This window comes from Pogoniulus pusillus, chromosome 4 (genome assembly GCF_015220805.1).
Source record: "Pogoniulus pusillus isolate bPogPus1 chromosome 4, bPogPus1.pri, whole genome shotgun sequence".
Lineage (NCBI taxonomy): Eukaryota > Metazoa > Chordata > Aves > Piciformes > Lybiidae > Pogoniulus > Pogoniulus pusillus.
In genome coordinates, this window is record NC_087267.1 from 6,806,034 (window position 1) to 6,828,709 (window position 22,676).

General features: G+C 42.3%; 1 protein-coding gene across 2 annotated transcripts in view; it reads right to left on the bottom strand.

Annotated features, from left to right (window-relative positions):
• MET (MET proto-oncogene, receptor tyrosine kinase) overlaps nucleotides 1-22,676 on the bottom strand; it is a 102,065-nt gene that overhangs the window by 27,509 nt on the left and 51,880 nt on the right. For both annotated transcript variants that reach the window (XM_064142080.1, XM_064142079.1), the window contains exons 4-10: nucleotides 21,783-21,917; nucleotides 19,747-19,920; nucleotides 14,333-14,493; nucleotides 13,362-13,464; nucleotides 13,000-13,136; nucleotides 10,450-10,614; nucleotides 8,731-8,830 (exon numbers count right to left, since the gene is read on the bottom strand). In XM_064142080.1, the coding sequence (XP_063998150.1) occupies nucleotides 8,731-8,830; nucleotides 10,450-10,614; nucleotides 13,000-13,136; nucleotides 13,362-13,464; nucleotides 14,333-14,493; nucleotides 19,747-19,920; nucleotides 21,783-21,917 (975 nt within the window). The remainder of the gene's footprint in view (nucleotides 1-8,730; nucleotides 8,831-10,449; nucleotides 10,615-12,999; nucleotides 13,137-13,361; nucleotides 13,465-14,332; nucleotides 14,494-19,746; nucleotides 19,921-21,782; nucleotides 21,918-22,676) is intronic.

Sequence of the window (22,676 nt, forward strand, 5' to 3'; positions counted from 1 at the left end):
CTGAAACTGAGTGTTAGGGTTTTACAGCTCCGTGACATGGGTTACATGTCTGCGAGCTGTGAGTTTGGCACTCCTAGTTAAACGTCTTGGTGCGGCTCTCGGTGATGCTGATGGAACTTGTATTCATGTCACTGACAGCCCATTTAGATTCCTAGCACAAGTTCAGAAATATCTGTGCATCCTCCATGACCACAAGGTAATTCATGGGACACAAGCCAAGGCAGAATTTTCCTCAGTTTCCTTACAGTATCACAGTATCACAGTATCACAGTATCACCAAGGTTGGAAGAGACCTCACAGATCATCAAGTCCAACCCTTTACCACAGAGCTCAAGGCTAGACCATGGCACCAAGTGCCACGTCCAATCCTGCCTTGAACAGCTCCACTGACGGCGACTCCACCACCTCCCCGGGCAGCCCATTCCAGTGTCCAATGACTCTCTCAGTGAAGAACTTTCTCCTCACCTCCAGCCTAAATCTCCCCTGGCGCAGCCTGAGGCTGTGTCCTCTTGTTCTGGTGCTGGCCACCTGAGAGAAGAGAGCAACCTCCTCCTGGCCACAACCACCCCTCAGGTAGTTGTAGACTCAGTATTAGACTCTTCTTTCTCTTCTGAATATCTCATTGACTAAATCTCAGGCTTTGTTATATCACTTGGATCTGGAAATTAGTTTGGATCAGTATGGTAATAATAAAATGAATCATTAGCATAATAGGTGATCAAGCCATGCTTTTCCATGATGTATGAATATTTGTAAAGATATCTATCATGTTGTGTCCCTTCTAAAAAGGGATTACTGATATATATATATATATAATTATAAACCCAAGTATGCCCCAGGTAATCATTATATTTTTTATTAATGTAAATTCATTAGACTTTTTATCTACTGCAGAGTAGTGATATCCCTTAAATGAATAGCAGTGGTATTTGTAACTTTGTTTGTGGCTATCTATTAGAATTGAATACTTTACTTTATCAGGCTGGTCTCTGAAGAGAAGCTTTCAGAAAATGATAAAAATCTAATAATACTCTTTGGAGGGGATGCAATGTGACTGATTGGTAAGGTCAAGAGAAATCTTATTTGCGATGCCCTTATTGGTACATGATTTGACATGACATTTTTACCTTGAAATTGGTTTTAGCAATTGAAGAATATGATGGTTTAGTTTTCAAGAAATATTGGATTGAGGATCTATAAGAAAAAAAACCCTAATTCAATCTATTGCCTTCTCAGTTAAGGTACTGCCTATCACCCAGCACCTTTAACTTTTATTTAATTAGGATTTAAAGTACATTCACTTTAAAAGCTAAGTCTACCTTCCTCCTGTGACTATACATCTGAAGATAATAAGAAAGAAAAGATGTAAAAGTTATGGAGCATTTCACAAGCATAAGTAAACACTATACCCCGAAGGGAATAATAATCCATTACACAATGCATATGACTCATGACTTAAAGGTATGTATTCTTGTTTCATTTGTAAAATATGACCCTTGAGGCAATTAATTCAAACCTGACCTACAGAATCTGAACTTCAGTGGCCAATTCAATTTTTTTTTTCATCTGACAGAACAACAAGAAAAGTATAAGGGAGGATCCCTGAGCTCCAGAGGTCTCCCAGCAGCTGACCCAGTTAAGAAAGGGGCAGTTGGGTGTGTATTGCAGGATCTGTAGCAGTCAGAAGGGAGAAAAAGGCCAATTTATCCTTTCATAAAAAAGTAAACTTTTGGAGTTCCAGTGAGGAACAAAAGATGAATGAAGTTAAAGACAGACTGGGAGACTCTCCAACTCTATTTGCCAAGGGATGATTTCTCAATAGAAAGAGATGAGAATCCAGGTCCAACTTGAGGAAAGCCCACTCAGAAAGCTTTTCTGTGTAGGTGAGAAACTGAACAGTGAACTCAAGCAGGATATCATGAAGATTCTTCAGAGAACTCACTGCTTTTTCCTGCCGTTTCAGGCAGTACAATGAATGGCCATAATGGCTCAGTGGCATTTTAATTCTAGTTGATGAAGACATGGGAGATGATACTTCTAGTCTATCAGATCATTGTACCAGAAGGTAGAGTAAAGCCTTTCTTACTCTTAGGACTGAAAGCCAGCTCTTTGCACAACATGACCAATACTTGGTGGGCTTGGGAGCACCACATCCCTTGCACCTTGGAGATTTTACAGTGCAGGGTTTTCCCTGTCAAGCCCCTGCTGCACTCTTTCCTCAGCAGGAGACATGCATGAGATGCAGATTCAACATAGAAAAGGGCCAAAGATTCCTCTTTGTGAAGGAAATTATTTGCTGAGCTTCTGAATCAACAGAGATAGAGAATCAAATCCTGAAGTGTCTTCAGATAGGTAGTCAGGAATATCTTCAAAAATCACACACTCACCATCCACAGTTTCTAGGGAATTTCTTCTATCACTATTTAATAGATTTAAAACAAACTTTTGCAGGTGAATTCTGAGTATTTTGGTGACTACTATGAGTACAGATTCTTTATGGGCTTGTAAGCAGTGAAAGAAATTCAGGGTATTTTAAAATGCTCCTGTAATACAGCAGGAAATGGCATCTAGTGGGAGCAATTAAGAAATGCTAAGGATCAGTCAATAGACTACTTACTGAAGAATTAATTAGATATCTGTGGACAGAGATGATCTACATAGCTATGGGACCAGTTGTTGAAGGTCATGCATGACAGGGTAGTTCTCCCTAATTTTGCAACTTGGCATATCTTGGGGCACTCATGGTTTGAAGAGAAGCAGTGGGAATATATATCCAAATTGGTTAATAGAGGGAATATGAAAAATGTCACAGAAAAAGATCCCCAGATTATCACTTGGCTGCTCTTGGGGAATCAATGTAAAGTATAGGCTTTCAAAGAGAAAATATTGGCCTCAAGTGCTTCAGAAAGAGAAGAACCATCTAGCACAACTTGTAGCAGAGGTTAGAAGAGAGTGAAAGGGAGGAACAAGCAGCTTCCCTCCTCGTGTAGCTCACGCAGGAACTGGACTTGAGTAGAAATGAAAGAGTTTGTGCATCCTCACACAGTGTCTGAAGCTGTTAGGAATTCATGCAGCACTGTCTAAATTAGTATTTTTTTCCCTAGTCAAAACAAATGGTCAAGAGAACTCATGGAACAGAAACTAAAGAGAGACACATGCAAAGTGCTGAAACATAGGATTCAATAACACTAGAACATTTTTTTCACTCTTTGAAACACCAACTTCAAAGAAGGCAAACTACATGATTTTGATAGTGCTACCACAGAAGGCAATATAAATACAACTAGTGTGATCCAGTGTTGAATAATTTAAAGGAAACCTCAATAAATATGAATGACAATTCACGTTTGTGCTGAAGCAAGGTATTTTTGCCTTACAGAAGAAAAGGTTTCAGAAATGCTGAACTTCAAACACGAAAGCTGAAAAGCTCAACTTAAATGCTTCTTCCATTTGGGGCTGGCACACTGCCCCCCCCCCCCCCCCCCCAACTTTTTGAATCTCAGTCAAACTCCATTTCTTACAAGGAGTTGTTGCAGAAACTTTTAGCAGTTGTACTGCTTCTTCCACCGGGATGAAAAGAAGCAGACAGAGAAGAGCAAATGCCCCAGGCTGTGTCAGCTGGCTTGGTTCCCTGAGGCTTTGGGATGCAGAGCATCCCCAACAGCTCCTGCTGCTTAGGAAACTGACCCTCCACTCATACAAGGACTCTGTCAGGGCTTTAGGCCACAATTAAGCCTGAGGGAGTGAATTAAGGGTCTGGGGACAGTCAGCTGGCAGGAAAAGGTGAAAGCTCTTTTAAATAGGGCACCAACAGTTTTAGACAGATGACAGAGGGTTTGTGAGGTGGCAGAAAGCACGAGCAGAGCTCTAGGAAACCACATTTATCAGGAGAATTTGGAGCAGTTTGTTTTAACTAGAGAAGAGAAAAGCAAATCTGTAAAACTATCATGACAGGCTGCTAATCTGTTTGTGTCCACTGAGGGTTAAACAAGCCAAATCAGCAGCTAGGATTTGGGTTAATTATTAGAAAGAAATCTTTCCAAACCACTAGGTAAGCAGGTAGAGCAGCTTTCCCCAAAGCTTGTTTAAGCAAGGTTGTGAAATGTCTTTCAAAAGCAGCTTTAATAACAACCTAGACAAATATCTGTCAGGCAGTGGTTGGTACATTTGGTCCTGCAGCAGGGAAGTCCAGACCAGGCTAGGCCTTTGTGGTCTCTCCAAGCTGTACTTTCCTTTGATGCTTTGGGATGTGTTTCAGTGCTGGCTTTGGATTTCCCAAGAGCTAGAACTTCTGAATGCTGACAAAAGAAGCTTCTTGGAGAAGAGTGTGGCCAGTAGGACAAGGGAGGTTATTCTTCCCCTGTACTCAGCACTGGTCAGGCCACACCTTGACTGCTGTGTCCAGTTCTGGGCCCCTCAATATAAGAGAGATGTTGAGGTGCTGGAAGGTGTCCAGAGAAGGGCAACAAAGCTGGTGAGGGGCCTGGAACACAAACCCTATGAGGAGAGGCTGAGGGAGCTGGGGGTGTTTAGCCTGGAGAGGAGGAGGCTCAGGTGTGATCTTATTACTGTCTACAACTACCTGAAGGGAGGTTCTATCCAGGTTGGGCTCAGTCTCTTCTCCCAGGCAACCAGCAACAGAACAAGGGGACACAGTCTCAAGTTGTGTTGGGGGAGGCACAGGCTGGATGTTAGGAGGAAGTTCTTCCCACAGAGAGTGATTGGCATTGGAATGGGCTGCCCAGGGAGGTGGTGGAGGCACTGTCCCTGGAGGTGTTCAAGAAAAGACTGGATGAGGCACTTGGTCTAGTTGATTGGGTAGGGCTGAGTGATAGGTTGGACTGAATGATCTTGGAGGTCTCTTCCAACCTGGTTGATTCTATGATTCTATAGGGCTGGTGAGAGAAAACTGAAAGAAAAAGGCCTTAAATAACAATCAGTTAGCTCTCCTCTCCCAGACTAAGGAAGCAAAAATATATAACCTCAGCTCTAGGACTTCTTGATCATTTTGGTTTGCATTATATTATTTGTCTGGGTTTAGTCTATTCTGGTTATAGTGCTTTGCAAATAGCTCCTGCTGCAAATATTTTCTTGTCATTGTTTATTTTTGCAAGGACAGGATGAAAGTTTGGAGTTTTGGCATACTGCTCACTGGAATCTTCAGTGCAGGATTGGGCAGGCTGTAGCCATAGGCATCCTATGCCAGCAATTTCCTCAGCTACACAGTGCAATCTTGTTTTGCCACTTATGATTCTTCCCCTTCTCCCTGAGAACTAATATTCTTCCTCGAGAAATAAGCTTGAGGTAATCATTAAACATGTTTGCACAAAACTGGGGGGGGTTATTAGCTGAGCATTCAGCAAGGCTTATTTTCTCACTGCTTTTCCCTGCATCTTGTTCAGGCAACAAGCTACACATACTCTGAAACTTGTTGTGTGTGTGCATCCCATTTCTTGATGAGGAAACAGATCTCAGCAGGTGTTAAATGAGCTCACAACCCATTATGGCAGCAAGAAATGACACATTCAGCCAAGCACTTGGGGTTTATAAGAAGGAATTGTAGACCATGAGCGTGGTGGAACACTGCAACAGGTTGCCCAAGGAAGTAGCTGAGGCCCCATCCCTGAAAATATCCAGGGTTGGGCTTGACAGGGGTCTGGGTAACCTGCTCTGGTTGCAGGTGTCCCTGCTGACTACAGGAGAGTTGGACTGGGTGACCTTTGGAGGTCGCTTCCAACCCAGATCATTCTATGGTTCTGCAGTCAGTGGCAGAACAAATGGCAAGCAGAGCTAGGCTGACACAGAGACAGGGAAAGCCACTGAATGCCAGAAGCCTCTAATTTCCATAGAGCAAAATATATTGCTTGGAAAGTATCAAAGACTCTGGATTGAGGTTGTGTTCCACCTTTTGTGTGCTTTTATGCTGGAGCAGACTCTTAGAGATCAGCAGTAGCAACTAGTACAGAATCACAGAAACATCCAGGTTGGAAAAGACCCTCAGGATCACCAAGTCCAACCTAGAACCCTACTCTGCAAGAGTATCCTTAAACCATAGCCCTACCCTAAGCACTACAACCAAATGACCCTTAAACACATGCAGGCTGGGTGACTCCACCACCTCCCTGGGCAGCTCATTCCAATGCCTGACCACTCTCTGTGAAAAAAATTTTTCCTAATGTCCAGTCCAAACCTACCCAGCCTTGAGGCCATTGCCCCTTGTTCTGTCTCCAGTTACCTGTGAGAAGAGACCAGCAGCAGCCTCTCCACAATGTCCCTTTGGGTAGCTGCAGACAGCAGTGAGGTCTCCCCTCAGCCTCCTCTTTTTCAACCTAACCATCCCCAGCTCCCTCAGTTGCTCCTCACAAGATTCATCCTCCAGGCCCTTCAGCAGCTTTGTCACCCTCCTTTGGACACACTCCAGCATCTCCACATCTCTCCTATACTCTAGTGCCCAAAACTAACACAATACTCGAGGTGTGACATCACTAAAGCTGAGTACAAAGGGACAGTCACCTCCCTGCTCCTGCTGGACACAGCATTTTAAATACAAATCAGGATGCCATTGGCCTTCTTGGCTGCCTGGGCACACTGCTGGCTCATATGCAGCTGCCTGTCTATTACAATCTGCAGGTTCCTTTCTGCCAGGCAGCTCTCCAGCCACACTGCCCCAGGCCTGTAGCGTTGCTTGGGGTTGTTGTGACCCAAGTGGCATTTGGCCTTGTTGAAACTCATCCCATTAAAGCTGGCCCATTGATCTAGCCTATCCACGTCCCTCTGAAGAGCCTTTCTAACCTCATTCAAATCAACACTGCCACCTAACTTGGTGTCATCTGCAAACTTACTGCTGGCACTCTCTATGCCTGAATCAAGGTCATCAATAAAGATGTTAAAAAGAAGTGGTCCCGACACAGATCCCTGAGGAACACCACTAGTGACTGGACACCAGTTGGATTTAACTCCCTTGACCACCACTCTCTGGGCCCTCCTACTCAGCCAGTGCTTTATCCAGGAGACAGTGTGCTCATCCAAGCCACGAGCAACCAATTTGTCTACAAGAATTTTGTGGGGAACTGTATCAAAGGCTTTTCAAAAGCCTAGGAATACAATATCAAGCACACTGCAACACATGACAAGAAAAAGAGAGAGAACTCCAACCATATCCATGTCTTTTTTTCAATAGCATATCTGGAGGTAGGATAGCAGCAAAGAAGGAAATGTTGCACCTCATATTTGGGGGAGATAGTAAACTCCACAGTGAAGTTGCTGGTCACTTTTGGACAGTGGATTAAGTAAATTAAAACTTCATTTCCTTTCCAATCTGTTCAAATTCTGAGAAAGTCCAAAGTATCTGGCACACAAGATATGCAGCATCATGCCCTGAAGAGATGCAATATTGCATATTCTCGCATGCAAGCACAGAAAGCAAGTGAATGAAAATAAGTTTGCTCAAATCCACATAAAGCAGAATCTAAAGAGCTGATTTCAGCAATAATATTTTCTTTGGAAATAATTTTTGCTTAGAAGTAACCATTCCCACATAAAAATCTAATAAATGTTGAGTTTGGTTGCTTTCACTGAAATATTTTGGTTTCTGACTAATGGGTAAGTTCATTCTTTGGTAACATTGAACACCATGCTTCTTTGCAGGGGCACTGATGCTCAGATTAAAAATTGAACTCATTAAATTCCAAGCCGTGATTACATCCAACTGAAATTCAGGTCCCAACACTCACAGTGTTATACAAATTAGGATCATGAAGAATATTATGACCTTGGAGCTATAAAAGATTGCAAATTTGCAGACATACCATTTAACATGCTTTGAGCAAACCTAGGTCTGATACTTAGAATTGTAATGATGATCATTAGTATGATGATCATTAGAAATAGGATGAGAATATAAGCAGTAATGTAGCATGTCATAAAGAGTCTAGGCCAGTTTAGCTTCAGTTAGGCTGAACAGGCCACACAGAAGGTGTCAGAGGTGCAAAATGTGTAGGCAAAAGCTTATAGGAAATAATTTCAGTACAACTAGCCAATAAATGTAATATTTGCCTTACAAAAATGAAAGTCAATTGCATGGTCATATCTGACCACTTTATTTAGATTTAAACAGTGCATATTATCAACTCAGGTTACAACAGAAGGTTCTGATCCAGGACTGACCCTCTGTTCATGTAGAAGTACCCAACTGCAGAAGGCCAAAGTCTCTTAACAGTTAGTTGCTGACCTTAGTTAAGTTAGGAAATATTTGCCTCAACAGGAGATTTGGCAATCAGAAATTCTTCCAAATAACACTTACTTTTGCTTTTAGGTATTTATTTTGTCTTTCTTTAGCACTTGCTTCATTTTCCTTTTATATCCACAGTCATTATTCAAATATGCTTCCTACTTATCACAGTAACACCTGAAGTTGCCATGCAAATCTGAGTCACCTGTATTGCATTGTTCTGTATTTAGTCACTGGCTTTGCATTGTTAAATTGCAGTATGAGGGTCTTGTTATAGGACACTGTGAAAGCCTTATTTCTTTGGAAGCTGTTCCTGGAAAACTGCTGTTCTACCACCAGCTTAATTTCAAGTTTTTGTTGTGTTTTGTGTGTACTGGAAACAGCACATGCAATAAAATACTAAAACGTAAGGCAAAGATCAAAGTGTTTTGAATGAAAATTCTCTGCCATTCACCACAAGAAGAGAAGATAACAGATCGTTTTCTCTGAGACTGACTCACCACAGAGAAGTTCATTCCCAGTTTAGGTACAGTAATCACCATCTGAGGAAAGCACACTGAGTTCAAGTTGATTCCCTGAGCTGTGATTGTACTTCCACCACTAGGAAAAAAAAAATTAAAACCCCATGAGCAGGATAATGATGCATCTGCTGTGGTAATCTTAATTACAAATTATATCTTAGAGCAAATGACAACATAAAAGCAGAATTAGGGATATAAAGAGTGAATGCAAATACACAGCTCTGAGCAGTGAATCATAGAATCATAGAATCAACCAGGTTGGAAGAGACCTCCAAGATCATCCAGTCCAACCTAGCACCCAGCCCTAGCCAGTCAACTAGACCATGGCACTAAGTGCCTCATCCAGTCTTTCCTTGAAGACCTCCAGGGACGGTGCCTCCACCACCTCCCTGGGCAGCCCATTCCAATGCCAATCACTCTCTCTGGGAAGAACTTCCTCCTAACATCCAGCCTATACCTACCCTGGCACAACTTGAGACTGTGTCCCCTTCTTCTGTTGCTGGTTGCCTGGCAGAAGAGGCCAACCCCCACCTGGCTACAATGTCCCTTCAGGTAGTTGTAGACAGTAATAAGATCACCCCTGAGCCTCCTCTTCTCCAGGCTGCACACCCCCAGCTCCCTCAGCCTCTCCTCATAGGGTTTATGTTCCAGGCCCCTCACCAGCTTCATTGCCCTTCTCTGGACACATTCCAGCACCTCAACATCTCTCTTGAATTGAGGGGCCCAGAACTGGACACAGTACTCAAGGTGTGGCCTGACCAGTGCTGAGTACAGGGGCAGAATAACCTCCCTTGTCCTACTGGCTACACTGTTCCTGATGCAGGCCAGGATGCCATTGGCTCTCTTGCCCACCTGGGCACACTGCTGGCTCATCTTCAGCTACTATCTACCAGTACCTCCAGGCCCCTTTCCTCCTGGCTGCTCTCCAGCCACTCAGTCCCCAGCCTATAGCGCTGCATGGGGTTGTTGGGGCCAAAGTGCAGAACCTGTGACGAATACTTTCCTGGGAAACAAATTTTACACTTGCTACAACAACTAATCAAATACAAGAAAAGAAAAGTCATTCTAAAAATTGTGGTATGGTATGGCAGGCTATAAAACAAATGCACACATTTTAAAAGAGGGCCTGTACTTGCACTTAGCATTTGTTAACTTCCTGCTTTCAGCGCTGCTGAAAAAGGTGTCTTTTTTTACTGCTGACATTTTTCTGGCAGAAGCAGATGGCTTGGATTAGAGCTACTGAGACCATAAATATGTCACTTAAACACACACACATACTACCATACATATATATTCATAATATTTATGTAGCACTGGATTTAGACTGTTTTAAAACCCATTTGCTCTCCTGAGTACCAGTGAGTTGTCACATGAAATGATTTTCCTCACTCATCAGTGTAATGTCCAGATGCAGTACAGGAGACACACTTAGTTGTACAGTAGGTATCTGAGCAGGACATCACAAGTATGCCCAGCAGCAGCTGGGAGGTAAATGACATAAAGAAAAGAGGTGCCCTTCCCCCTCCTCCTTCACCTCTGAAAGGAAATGATCTGCCCTCTGCAACTGCACCATAATAGAAGCAATTGGCATGGCAGATAGAGATAAGAATGCAATTTCTTTTGATAGATTGCTGCGCAGCATAGCCTTTCTTCTTCCATTCATTACTTCTCTTATTGCTGTAAGAATTTTCTACTCACCTAAGGAAGGACTTGGCTGGATGAATTTTTAAGACCACAGGGTCTTCTCTGTAGGTGAAATGGCCACTGGCGGCTCGGACAGCTTTGTCGATTCCCACCCTCACAGGGTATTCCTGGGGAATCTGTTGTGCTGGAGTGTAGCACTCTACAGTGTTCACTGAAAGGCTGGAAGGACAGAAGAAAGGCTTGCTTGTCAGCATTATGAAACGTGCCTGGTATAAAACACTGTCCTTTCCTAAGCCACAACCCTGCCTAAGGATCCACTTGTAAAAGTCTCTGATCTCCACACTGGATAATAATTTTGCAACAGCTAAGCATGGTGTGAGGTAGAAACAGCAATACTAACACTTAGGCTCAGGATTCATCTTCATTTGGTTGTCTTGCACCTTGCTTATTGAAAGGTGTTTCCCCAGTGCTGGTGACAGCTGCATCAGCCCCTGCACTCTGCAAAGGCAGCTTCCAGCCTGGAAAATGAGAGCATGCTCCAGGTTTAAAGAGAATGACTTGTTCTGCTGTAACCAAGGGATAATATCTTTCTCTTTCCAATCCACAGGCTTTAACCTGTGGTAAAACCTTCTAGCAAAATTGTTGAGGGATGTGCCTGCTGGCTCCAGGTGCTGCTGAGGGGCAGGCAGAGGGCAAGGAGAAGGGAGAAGATGAAAATTTTGAAACAGCTATCTGGATCCAACACAGCAGCAGAATCTCTAGGATATTTACCTTCTCCTTGCTGTCTCATACTTGGCTCTAGAAGTCCTCCTCCTACACTGAGCTCAGTGGGTGAGAGGGCAGCAGAGGGGTGAAGGATCCTGAAGCTTCAGGCACATGAAGTGTGGCCACAGGGAACCCAGCACATCAGAGGCAAGACTAATGATTGATTAGAGAAAGAAATGTAACTCTACCAGCTAATTTCAATCATTGAGGCCCAGCCACATTCAGGAGCCCTCCAGGTGAGGCCATTCTCAAAAGATATGAGAGACTATATCCAGATTAGACATAAGGGGCATATGCTGTCATTTCTGAAGCTTTCTAGGAAGGTGCAGTTCACTGTGTGCTGTAGACATTAGGTGATCTGTTCCTGTGTATCTGAAAGCTTTTACTAGCTTGATCTAGCTGCCATCAAAACTGCGGAAAGCCGCCAGTTTTGGAAGCTAAATATCCACCCTGAGAAATTAGCTAAGGCCTGTAGAAGTCTCTAAGCAGCTTGGCTGGTGAGAAAGAGGGGTACTGGAGATGCTCCAACTATGGCTTGACACTTAGAGGTCCACCTGATCAAAGCTGTTGTCTGTCTCTGAGCTGGCTGTCATCTCACTCCCACAGTAGATATCTCAAATGCACCAGATGAATCATTGCGAGAAGGTTTATATATTTGTCCATTAATTGACCAGCTGAGATGAGGACATCAATAAATGCCACCCTAAGCTATTAGGTAGCCACTGAACAGCAGTGCTGAAGATCTTGGTAGTGATTAAATATCAGACTTGAATATCTAATTCCCTTTCTTGATTTAGTTAGACTTTGGTGATTTGATCAAGAGCACACAATAAATCTTTTCGCAGCACAGAATAAAATTGAGCTGTTCTGACTTGGAGTCTGACATTAACTAATAGGTTATTGTTTCTCAATGTTCTCCACAACTGCAATCTTTCACTAGTACAACCTTCCATTACCACTAGGAAAGACTCAAAATTTAGAGCAATTGCTGTACATCCTCTTCCTGAAATATGGTGGGCCAGATTCTCTATGCCCTTGGCCACAGAGATGCCAAAGCTAGAGCTGCCCCACTTTACCTGAAAGCAGGACCAAGCAGGACTTGCACTATGTTAGAATGGCTACCAAATGAAGACCACTTCTCTGGCCATATCAGAGAATGTGTGCTTGGTATTCAACATTATCAGCTAGGACAGAAGGCATTTCCACACAGAGTATGTAAAGAATTCTTGACTGAGCTCCTACTGGAACCAGTACAGAGACACACAAAAATTCTAGCTTAATCTTCAAACCCAGGAAACGTTCCAAAATGATGCTCTCCCTGGTTTGGAGTCTGTTCACCAGTAGTGTAGAAATAGTTGCTGCTCTGCAGAGGATACACATTCCCACTGTGTGTGGGTTCCCACTGAACAAACCAGCAAGAAATGGCAACCTGTAGTCACTGGATGTTCACTGAATAAACAGCAGCTCTTCATAATGTAAGAGAAGGCTGAAGAGTGTTGGAGTTGGGAGGACAAAAACGATGGGAAATGGGCAGTTTCTAGACCATTAGAAGCTGATTTGCTACTTCTTTAATTAGCCTTTTAATGAGGTTAATGAAGACATTACAGAATAAACATGTCTTCTAGGGAACTGTAGTCTCTTCAGGAACCTGTCGGACATCCTAAACTCAGGATGTAATCCAGAATGGAATGATTATTACTCTACCAGCTCTCCAATGTGTAACAAGAGGAGAGGAAAACAATGCTTATTTGCTGGGTTTTTTTCCCTCTCAAACATTTTGATCAAGTTCTATCAATATTATTTTCATAGAATCATAGAATCAACCTGGTTGGACCTTACCTTTTCAAGGTGCATGGTTTCTCACCAACAAAAATCCTTCTCGATTTTCCACTGTTTAGGTATTTTCCAGTTATAGTTAGCAATGTTCCTCCAGATTTTGGGCCATAGGTGGGATAGATACTTGTTATTACAGGATTCTGAGCCGGGGAGAGGAGAAGAGGTGTAAAAATCAGAGTGGTGGATTGTTACATTATCTTCAAAATGTGAAGGGGAAGAATCTGAAAACACTCATTAGCATTTCTGTGAAGTAATAATAAAGCAAACAGCAATACAGAATTATCATAATTCTGACTGGTGAGGAGTCTTCTTCCAAATAATACTGAAGCTAATTTTGACAATAAAGTTTTAATCATAGTGCTTACCACGTATGAAAATGTATTGAATAGTGTTTTGCCATGTCCAACAGAAACACTACTGGATATATTAAAACTTGGATCTTTTGCAGCAGGAACTGTGCATTCCAGCCTTTGGAAAACAAGAAAAAAAAAAAAGAGATTGTATTATTTTTCTCATAATAATGGACTATCCATACCACTCAAATCATCAATCTATGTGTGTCATGGACAGCTATACTATCACACAGTATCACAGTATCACCAAGGTTGGAAGAGACCTCATAGATCATCAAGTCCAACCCTTTACCACAGAGCTCAAGGCTAGACCATGGCACCAAGTGCCACGTCCAATCCTGCCTTGAACAGCTCCAGGGACGGCGACTCCACCACCTCCCCGGGCAGCCCATTCCAGTGTCCAATGACTCTCTCAGTGAAGAACTTTCTCCTCACCTCGAGCCTAAATTTCCCCTGGCGTAGCTTGAGGCTGTGTCCTCTTGTTCTGGTGCTGGCCTTGAGCACAGCCCTATGAGGAGAGGCTGGGGGAGCTGGGGTTGTTTAGCTTGGAGAAGAGGAGGCTCAGGGGCGACCTGAAGGGAGGTTGTAGCCAGGTGGGGGGTAGCCTCTTCTGCTAGGCAACCACCAATAGAACAAGGGGACACAGTCTCAAGTTGTGCCAGGGGAAGTACAGGCTGGATGTTAGGAGGAAGTTCTTCCCAGAGAGTGATTGGCATTGAAATGGGCTGCCCAGGGAGGTGGTGGAGTCACTGTCCCTGGAGGTGTTCAAGCAAAGCCTGGATGAGGCACTTAGTGCCATGGTCTAGTTGACTGGCTAGGGCTGGGGGCTAGGTTGGACTGGATGATCTTGGAGGTCTCTTCCAACCTGGTTGATTCTATGATTCTATGACACTTAACGACTGAATGCTTTTGTCCTTAGAAAAAAATCCATACCACATAAAGACCATCTGTATAAAAGAAAATTCCTGGATTAGGTTTCTTACTTGTTTTTGTTGCTGGACTTTGCTTCCAAGGCACAAATTTGTCCTCCAATATGGACTACTGTATTTTTAAATTCGAATCTATTATTTTTGCTGAACCCAAAGTCCCATCCACACAGTGTGAGTTTTGTCCCGCCTTCTAAAGGAGCACTGCTCGGCAGAATCTGTTAAAAAAAGACTCTGTTAGTTACATCAGGTTTTCTTGAACTTCAAATGCAGTTAAAGAATGTGCAAAGGAATAATTTTAGAAAAGCATTTTTTTTTTCTGGTAGGCTATGTCCTACCATTCATCTTAATTGTTCTTCACCTTACATTTGTCACATTATGAGCTTTCTCTGACAGTGCAATAAATAACAAAACCCATAGTAGGAAGTTTTGAAGGATAGTGTTTAGGGGCACTGCACAAGCTGTGCATTGTAATAGTCTTTTAAATCCTACTGTTCTACTCTTTCACATCTTATTTCTGGCATGTTAAACTTACAATGTACTTATTTTGTTAGAAGCTGAATAGTGAACAGAAAAGAGCTCCAAAATGACAATTTTTTTTGTCAGCTTGATGAAAGTCAGGTTCAGAGTGAAGTAGCTTCAAAGACACCATAATCCAGCATCACGTTGGCTGTGATAAAGTTAACATGACTTCTGCTATTCTTTCTTTAAATCTTTTACATTTGCCCACCTCTAATTCCAAGTTAAAAATAAACTACCCCTCAGAAACACAGAGACAATCTACAAAGGAAATGCTTTTTTTTTTTTTTCTGTATATTGTAAATTGTCCTGTAAAATGTAACAATGGTGGGAAAAAAATGTAAGAACACTGTAGGATCTTAAAAAACTCAGTAAAAGTACTGGTCAGTAATACCAGTAAAAAATAAAAGAGAAATAAAAACCCCATTGGTTGAGGGCTTGTGGGGACTTTTAACAATGCTGTAATTTTGCAAACATATCAGTACCACTGGACAAACAACAGAGAGTGAAATGCTGAATTTCTAGTTGTGGTCAGAGGGCCTAAATGTCTTGCTTTAGTGACAGTAATTTTGGCCCTAAAATGCAGTACAGCTGTGCCTTTTAGAGGACCTGACTTAATTTTCAAGCTGAAAGTGTTTGGGGGGGTACTTGGCTATTATTTCACCTGGAAATCCAGCAAGACAGCACAGTTTCTTTTCAACTCCCTTGTAGCTCTACTTCAAGACTCTCACAAATGAACTATTGCAGATGGAAAGGCAGCTGAAGAATACTTCAAAAGAGTTATGCTATATATTCTATACGGTGAAATTTACTGCCCCCATTAGAAACCAGACAAAGAGTCTGATCTAAAATGCACTAAAGCCAGGAGGAATCTTTCCTATTTTGATGAGCTTTAAATCAGCTTCCAGTGAGCAAAGAAAAGGGAATGTATGCAGGAATAGTACTTCTGCACAAATCTCATAAAAAAGGAGTGATGATTGCACAGTCCCCTGACACACAACACCGCAGCTAAGAGTGTGGAGCAGTACTGTACCCCATGGAGTCTCTGCAATTCCCAAGTTCCTTTCAAATCTGGATTGACTTCAGATCCAAGAGTTCCACGCTACTTAGTGTCTCAGCACATTGTCTATTTTTGGAGTAACAAAACCCGAACAGAAACCCTAACAGCTCTGTGGGGGCACAGGATGCCTCAATGTTTTGCACAATAATAACCTATTGATGAGTGGCATTTGAAGAGTTTGAAATGTAATCCTGAAGTTAGCAAATTCAGGGTGTTAAAATCAGGTTTCACAAAGCCATACAGAATAAAAAACAAAGGCACTTAACTGGTTTTGAGAGATCTTATCTGCCAAAGAGACTTGCTATAGCAGCCTTAATTGAGAGAGAGTTAAGTACTTACTGCATTCTGCCAGCAAATTTAGGAGGCAAGACCTCTGAGGGGATAGCAAAAAATAAACAATAGCTTAAACTTTTGTATTTAAGTCCCACAGAAATAGCCCTGGAGTGCTTTTATTCATGCCTTTATTTTTGCTCCATTTATTCTGTACCATAAAACCCTCTGAAACTCAAATAGTTTCCCAGATTTGCTCTTGTGAGGGTCATTGGGAATGAACAGTGAACCTCCTGGACATTGAACTGAAGTATATGTAGGTAACTTGTGTGTGCACAAGTAAATCAATTCTAAATGCTATGATATTCTGGATTCAAGAGTTCCTCTCTAGCAAGGAAACTCCACTGACAACATGGAGCATGTCCTTCTGCAAGGCCTGGCATTTTGCTTGTCCCTGTGGCTCTTTGGACTTTGAGTTAAGGAAGAAAAAGCTTCTTTTTCTTTTTCTTTTCAGAAAAAATATTAAGCACTGTGTTTTCCTTTTGTTTACGTTGACAGTCATTATGCTAATATCCACACACATTGTAAACTGTTGGAAGAAAATATCTATTAAAGTTTCAACAGCCTGTTCATTTGAAGTAAGAGGAAAGACGTTAAGTTCCCAGCAAAACCTCCAACTTAGGCAGGTTTTTAATCATGACAAAGAAACAAATGGGAGACCAACTTGTTTCTTCTTTTATGCCATTCACCTTTCATCACAACATGAACACCACAAGCAGATGCCTGCAATTAGTTCCAGCACTGAGTGATCTCGGAGGAGACTCCCTCAAGTTCCCTGATTTTCCTCTAGCACAGCTTGTCCAGGGTGACAGAGCATGTGCCAGTGTTGGCAGAGCTGGTGGACAGGAGAAGGGTACAGTGTTGAGGTGCAGGGTGGAAGCAGGGCTATGGAGGGGATGTGCTCTGCTGCCAGCCCTATCTGTAGCATGGCAGATGCCAAGGCAGACTTGGAGCTCTGCATTCCCTGCAGGCCTGGGGTGTGTAGCTGCTCCCTACCACCCACAGCTCCAAGGAAATGTGCTTACCTTGTATATTTCTGTATATAACAGTATATACTGTAAATATTTGCTTGTATATTGTGCTGCTGTAAATAAATAAGCTTCATTCATATTCCCAGAGCCAACTGAGTCTAGTCTGGGTGATTTCTAAAGTGTGGGGGGCAGAGACAAAGGATCTCCAGGCTCACCAGGAAAATACTAGATTTCTGCTCTGCCATCCCTCCTGAGATGAAAATCATGTCTTTTTGTTTTGTTTTGTTTTGGTGCTGTTGTCTTTTCTCTGTTGTGCACCACTCTGTGCAATAACCTGGGAAAACTTTGTTGAAGACTACTGTCCATCAGACCAGACACTCAGAGAAGCTCTGTGTTTCCCTCAGGTTAAAGTGATCGAATGACAAATCTCAAGTAATCTGTCCTTCTGAAAGCTGCAAAATATTAGAGGGGGGAGATGTACAGACTGAATTTCAGGTACTATGCAAAGCAGGTCATCCTCGGGTTGTTAAGAACAAATCAAGCTTGTTTCTCATATTTTATGCATATGCGTTTAAAGACAGATCAGAAGATGAAGAATAATCTGGTTTATATTTTTTTTCAGTAATAATGTGAAATGTCATGGTCCAGTAGAGCATGAAATCTATCTTAACAGCTAGCAATCCAAAGAGATTTAAGTACTCAGCTGCATTTTTTTTTTTCTTACAAGCCTTCTAGAAGCAAATTCTACAAACGTGGGCATGTAATTCGAGATTTCATTTTAAGATCCATCAGTGCCACAGATCCATATTCATTACAGGGGTAGACTGGGCTTGTGCTGAGCAGGCAGAGCTGAACCACATGGGGAAGGAGATCACCTGGCCAGCTGCATTCCTGCAGCCAGGTTGAAGGTGTGCTCCCCTGCATGAGTCACCTAGCAACTGTGTAGGGACTGTAGAGTGGCCTTGGGGATGCACCTCTCAGTCTAAGCGTCTCTGCATGGGCTCAGACACTTGCTTCTTAAAACTGCTGAATACACACTCATAACAACTCAGCACCTCTGAAAATAAGAAACTAAGCAGCTGTGAGCCCTAAAAATCTTTTTGGAGGCACGGCAATATACAGCCACTGCTGTGAAGTTTTGCCATGAGCAAAACATTAAGGGATGGTAATGTGCTTGAGCTCTAGGAGAGACAAAACCAGATGTGGAGGAAAGGTGAGCAGCTTGGGCCTGTATCAAGACTAATTCTCAGTGTATCCCTTTGAATGGATGGTTCATAGTCTCATATAATCTAAGAACAAAAAGGATTATTTGATTATCTTCTATAGCATTTTTGGAATAAATGTGTTCTTATATAAAAGGAAAGCAAACTCTTCAGAGTAGCATTTCTTTAACATTGCCTTTGACCAAAGGTAAATCACAATAGAAGGCAAAACAAACATACACACATCCTCCTTTCCATCCATTTTGTGTTGGGTTCCTATAATGTTTCATGGAACTTTGCCTATGTTAGTTCTAAATGAACATGGAAAAGAAAGAGAACACCTTGTGAATGCGTTTCTAAACTATCAGCAGTTTTACCTGTCTGCTCTTAAAAAGCTGCTGGATATGAAATCATTTGCCTGATGGTAAGAAGTGTGTTCTTTATTTTTAAGAATCCTTTTGTCTCACTTTCTCTCCTGAGAGTCTGACATCTCAAATTCTGATCTCCATTTATAAGCTGTAGGCCCATAAAGGAAAATGCATTTTTAACAGCATGGTGTAGTTTAAATGCACTAAAGAAAGTAAATGTTTTATGCTTGCCCTTCTCTCAGTTTTCTAGTCCTTTAACTGCCCTGTGAAACCTCTGCCTTCACAGCTCTGTCACACTTCACATGGGATGATTTGGTTACGCATACAGCCAGTCAGTTCGAACCCTGCACTAACCATAGCTAAATTAAACCAGGAACAAGCCAGCGTGGCTCTGCTCATCTGTAAGGTTTTGTTCTTGCACACCCTTGATGGGCTTTGGCTGTCTGGCAGCAGCCTCCAGCTGTCCTTTGTCCCAGGAAGTGGTGCAGCTATAGGCTTGTTCTCGGTGGCAAATGGACCCATAAGAACAAGGAGCCAGGGAGTAACATTAGGAAAAAACATGTCACTCAGGGTGGTAAGATGGAGCCAACACTGGAGCCAGCATGAGACAGATAAAGAATAGGGAGCAGAGACCTCCTGCACTGAGTCAGGCTGTGGCAGCTGTCTTCTCCCTTTGAGAGTGGTCTAAGAGGAAGGGTGCTCCTTTGTGTAACTGGCCTTTCCTGTCAGACCCCTGCCAGGCTGGCTCAGACCCATGATGTTTCCCCATCATGAGTGCCAAAACTCATCCATGGCAAGCCAGGATGATCATGCAGAGCCGTCCACTGTGAGTGTCTGAGCCTGCAGCATTCAGGGGCAGTATATGCATCCAGCCAGAGGCTTTATGGGCTCTGAGGCCAAGGAGAAGTCGAGGAGAGCAGAGGTTTAATTTATTACACTTGCATAAAAATAAACAGAAGATGTCTGTAGAGCACAGACCATCTTCTTCCCTCACATAAATAAGAGAAATCCACTAGTTTACCTCATAAACCCTAGGCAAGCAGGTCTCCGGGGTCCATATGCCACTGGGGCACTCAGAAGACCTGAGGCATTGCTGACTGCACCAGCCACACTGCATGAAGGGAGGTGCCAGCAGGCACTGGCTGCAGGACCTGAAGTGATGGCAGCCTGGCCCCTTCAGTGGGATCCTCGTTATCTGTTGAAGGAAAGACATGGTGCACAGACTCCTTTAATATATACACTAAGTGGCAAGGAGAGTCACTATTTTATGCAATGAGCTGTGGTGTTACTCACATTTCAGATGTACAAGCTGCAGTTTGACTTCTCTTTAGCTCAGTAATTATAGGATCTTATAAGTAATTTAACTGACATGATTTTAAATTCACTTGGGAGAAATCCTACAGGCATCTTAATGTTATATAGTTACTATCAGCATCTGGTGTTTACAGCAAGGTAGCATTTTTTGCTAATGGGAAGAGAAAACAGCAGCATGCTGCTCCCAGTTCTGCATTAGTTCTTGAAAAAAACAGTGTATCTCAGTGTGTCTTAGTTCATACAAAAGCTGTATTAGTATCTGTGAAACACTTAGAGCATGTCACTGCCCAAGGACTTGCTTTCTAATACCTACTAATAAAACCCCCTATACTATACCTAAAAAAATGAATTAAAATTTATATTGTTTTAAATACAAGGATAGTTATGATAGTAATAACTCTAAATATAGAATAATTCTTTTTAGCCAGAATATTAAAATCAGAATTTAATTAGGTTACTGTATCAGTACCTCATACTTCAGTACCTTCCATAAGGCACTTCCTTGCACTGGACATCCTTTTGAAGCTTATCCTTCATACATTTCTAGTAAATGATTAATAACCATCTTTAAAAATGGCTGATGGATTTCTGTAAATTCTTATAGAACTCGAGGGGTCACATTATTGCTTACGATTCTGGTTTAGGATTATCTGTAATATTATCTGCTGATGTCTTAAACTTATTCTATAATGCATATCTGCTCATGACCATAGCATATTTATGACAACTCTTAAGCCTTTTATTAACCCTTTTGTGCTAGTCTGAAGCTAGCTAGGATGTTTTGGTGAGAAGAACTAGATCATAGGCTGGGAAAGGAAAACAATGGTGATGTCTACTTCACTCACAGTCTTGCTGAAGAAGAAATTAAAACATTAGATAACACTCTCATCATTTTGTCTCACTCTCACTTGGGCTGCTGGGTGAGCTGCATCTCTCTAACACACCCTCCACCCACCTTTGCTTCTTAACCTCTTGGCAGAACCCCTATTCTTCCTTGGGACTGGGGTAAGGTTCAGAGGGGTAGGGGGAAGGTGAAGGGGTGGTTGAGAGCCCCTCCTGGGGACTCAGGTTTCTGGGAGGGGAGTTGTGTTTCTGTATTACCTTTTACCTTGTATATTTCTGTCTATAACTGTATCTACTGTAAATATCTGCTTGTATATTGTGCTGCTGTAAATAAATAGCTTCATTCATATTCCCAGAGCCAACTGAGTCTAGCCTGGGTGATTTCTAAAGTGTGGGGGGCAGGGAACACCCAAACCATCACACCTTTGTAGACTACACGCGAAACCTTACGATGAATGCTGGCTCTCAATCTTAAACACAGCCACGTAATTCTTGCACACATGTCCCTCCTTAAAAAACTTATGACACAAACGAACAAAAGCCAGGAAACTGTGAGCACCATTCTTTTCTTAAGCCATTGTGTGTTTTTTCTTTGCAAGCATTTGAAATAAGGACAGGGCTTCAGCCTTAAAATTTGCATTTCCTGGCTTTTGTTGGCTTATATCACAGCTCTTACATTATTTAAACATTTCTCAATATTAGGCTGTTTTGTTTAGTAGAGGAAGAAAAAAAAAAAGATCTTGGAGGAAATTTGCTCCTCCAGTGTTCTCAAGGGAATGGCAAGGCTGGGAGGATGCAGAACATAAAGCAGTGGCATGAATAGTTGATCTTACTAAAAGTTGTGGCTCTGAAGACAGGTTTACACAGTGAACAGAACAGATTAGATTATGAACTACTCACCTTTTTCCCGGTCACTACCAGGGTATAGCCATCATCTTCTAATGAATTCTTGACAACAACTTGGGGAGACACAGGGTGGGAATCTAGCTGAAAGCTGACATGTGGAGTTGTGGGCTCTGAACGGGAAACCACTATCTAAAAAAGAAACAAATTGAGAAAATCAGCAGGCAATGTGTGACACAAATGCATGCTGCTCAGCAGTCTCAAGCTCCTGCTCTGCTTGCATTAATTACTTCGCATTACATTGCATAATATTTTGCATAATGTTCCATCATGATTTGATTAAAGTGCTATAAAATTTACTTTATTTAACACAGCAAAATCATGGCTGCTGGAGGATCCTTAAAATACATCAATACATCAGATTTATTAAAACACCAAGTAGGCATTGCATGTTTTCTAGTCTTTTAATTTCAGGTATTTACAAATCAACAGTAAAAAAGAAGATGGGTCATTTAGTCAGCCCTGTACATTGAGAGGAATCTTCAAACTCCTCAGGCCTTCAAAAGTCAGAGATATTTCCAATTTTTTTCACTTTGGTCCTTCAACTTGAAAAATAAACTTTACCCTCTGTCAACATGTGGGTTTGATGCACGTGAGGCCAGTGCAAGGCTATGGCAGGTACAGGTTGTCGCTGTGAGCAGTGCTACAGAGCCTTAAGTACATGGAGGTCGATTCTCAGAGCTGGCAAGGTAGCTAATGCTGCAAGTAAGCTTCTTGCAAGATGTGTCTGGGCATCTGGAGGTCTGACTTCTGCTGATTTGTGTGGGAGCCAGGTGCCCAGGACAGAGCATGTAGAGAAAATCTAAAATGACAGGGAGAGCTGGAGGATTCTTTGGGAAGACACTCCAAAACAGGAGCTTAATTTAGCTGTCCTGAAGCCCCTTTGCAGGA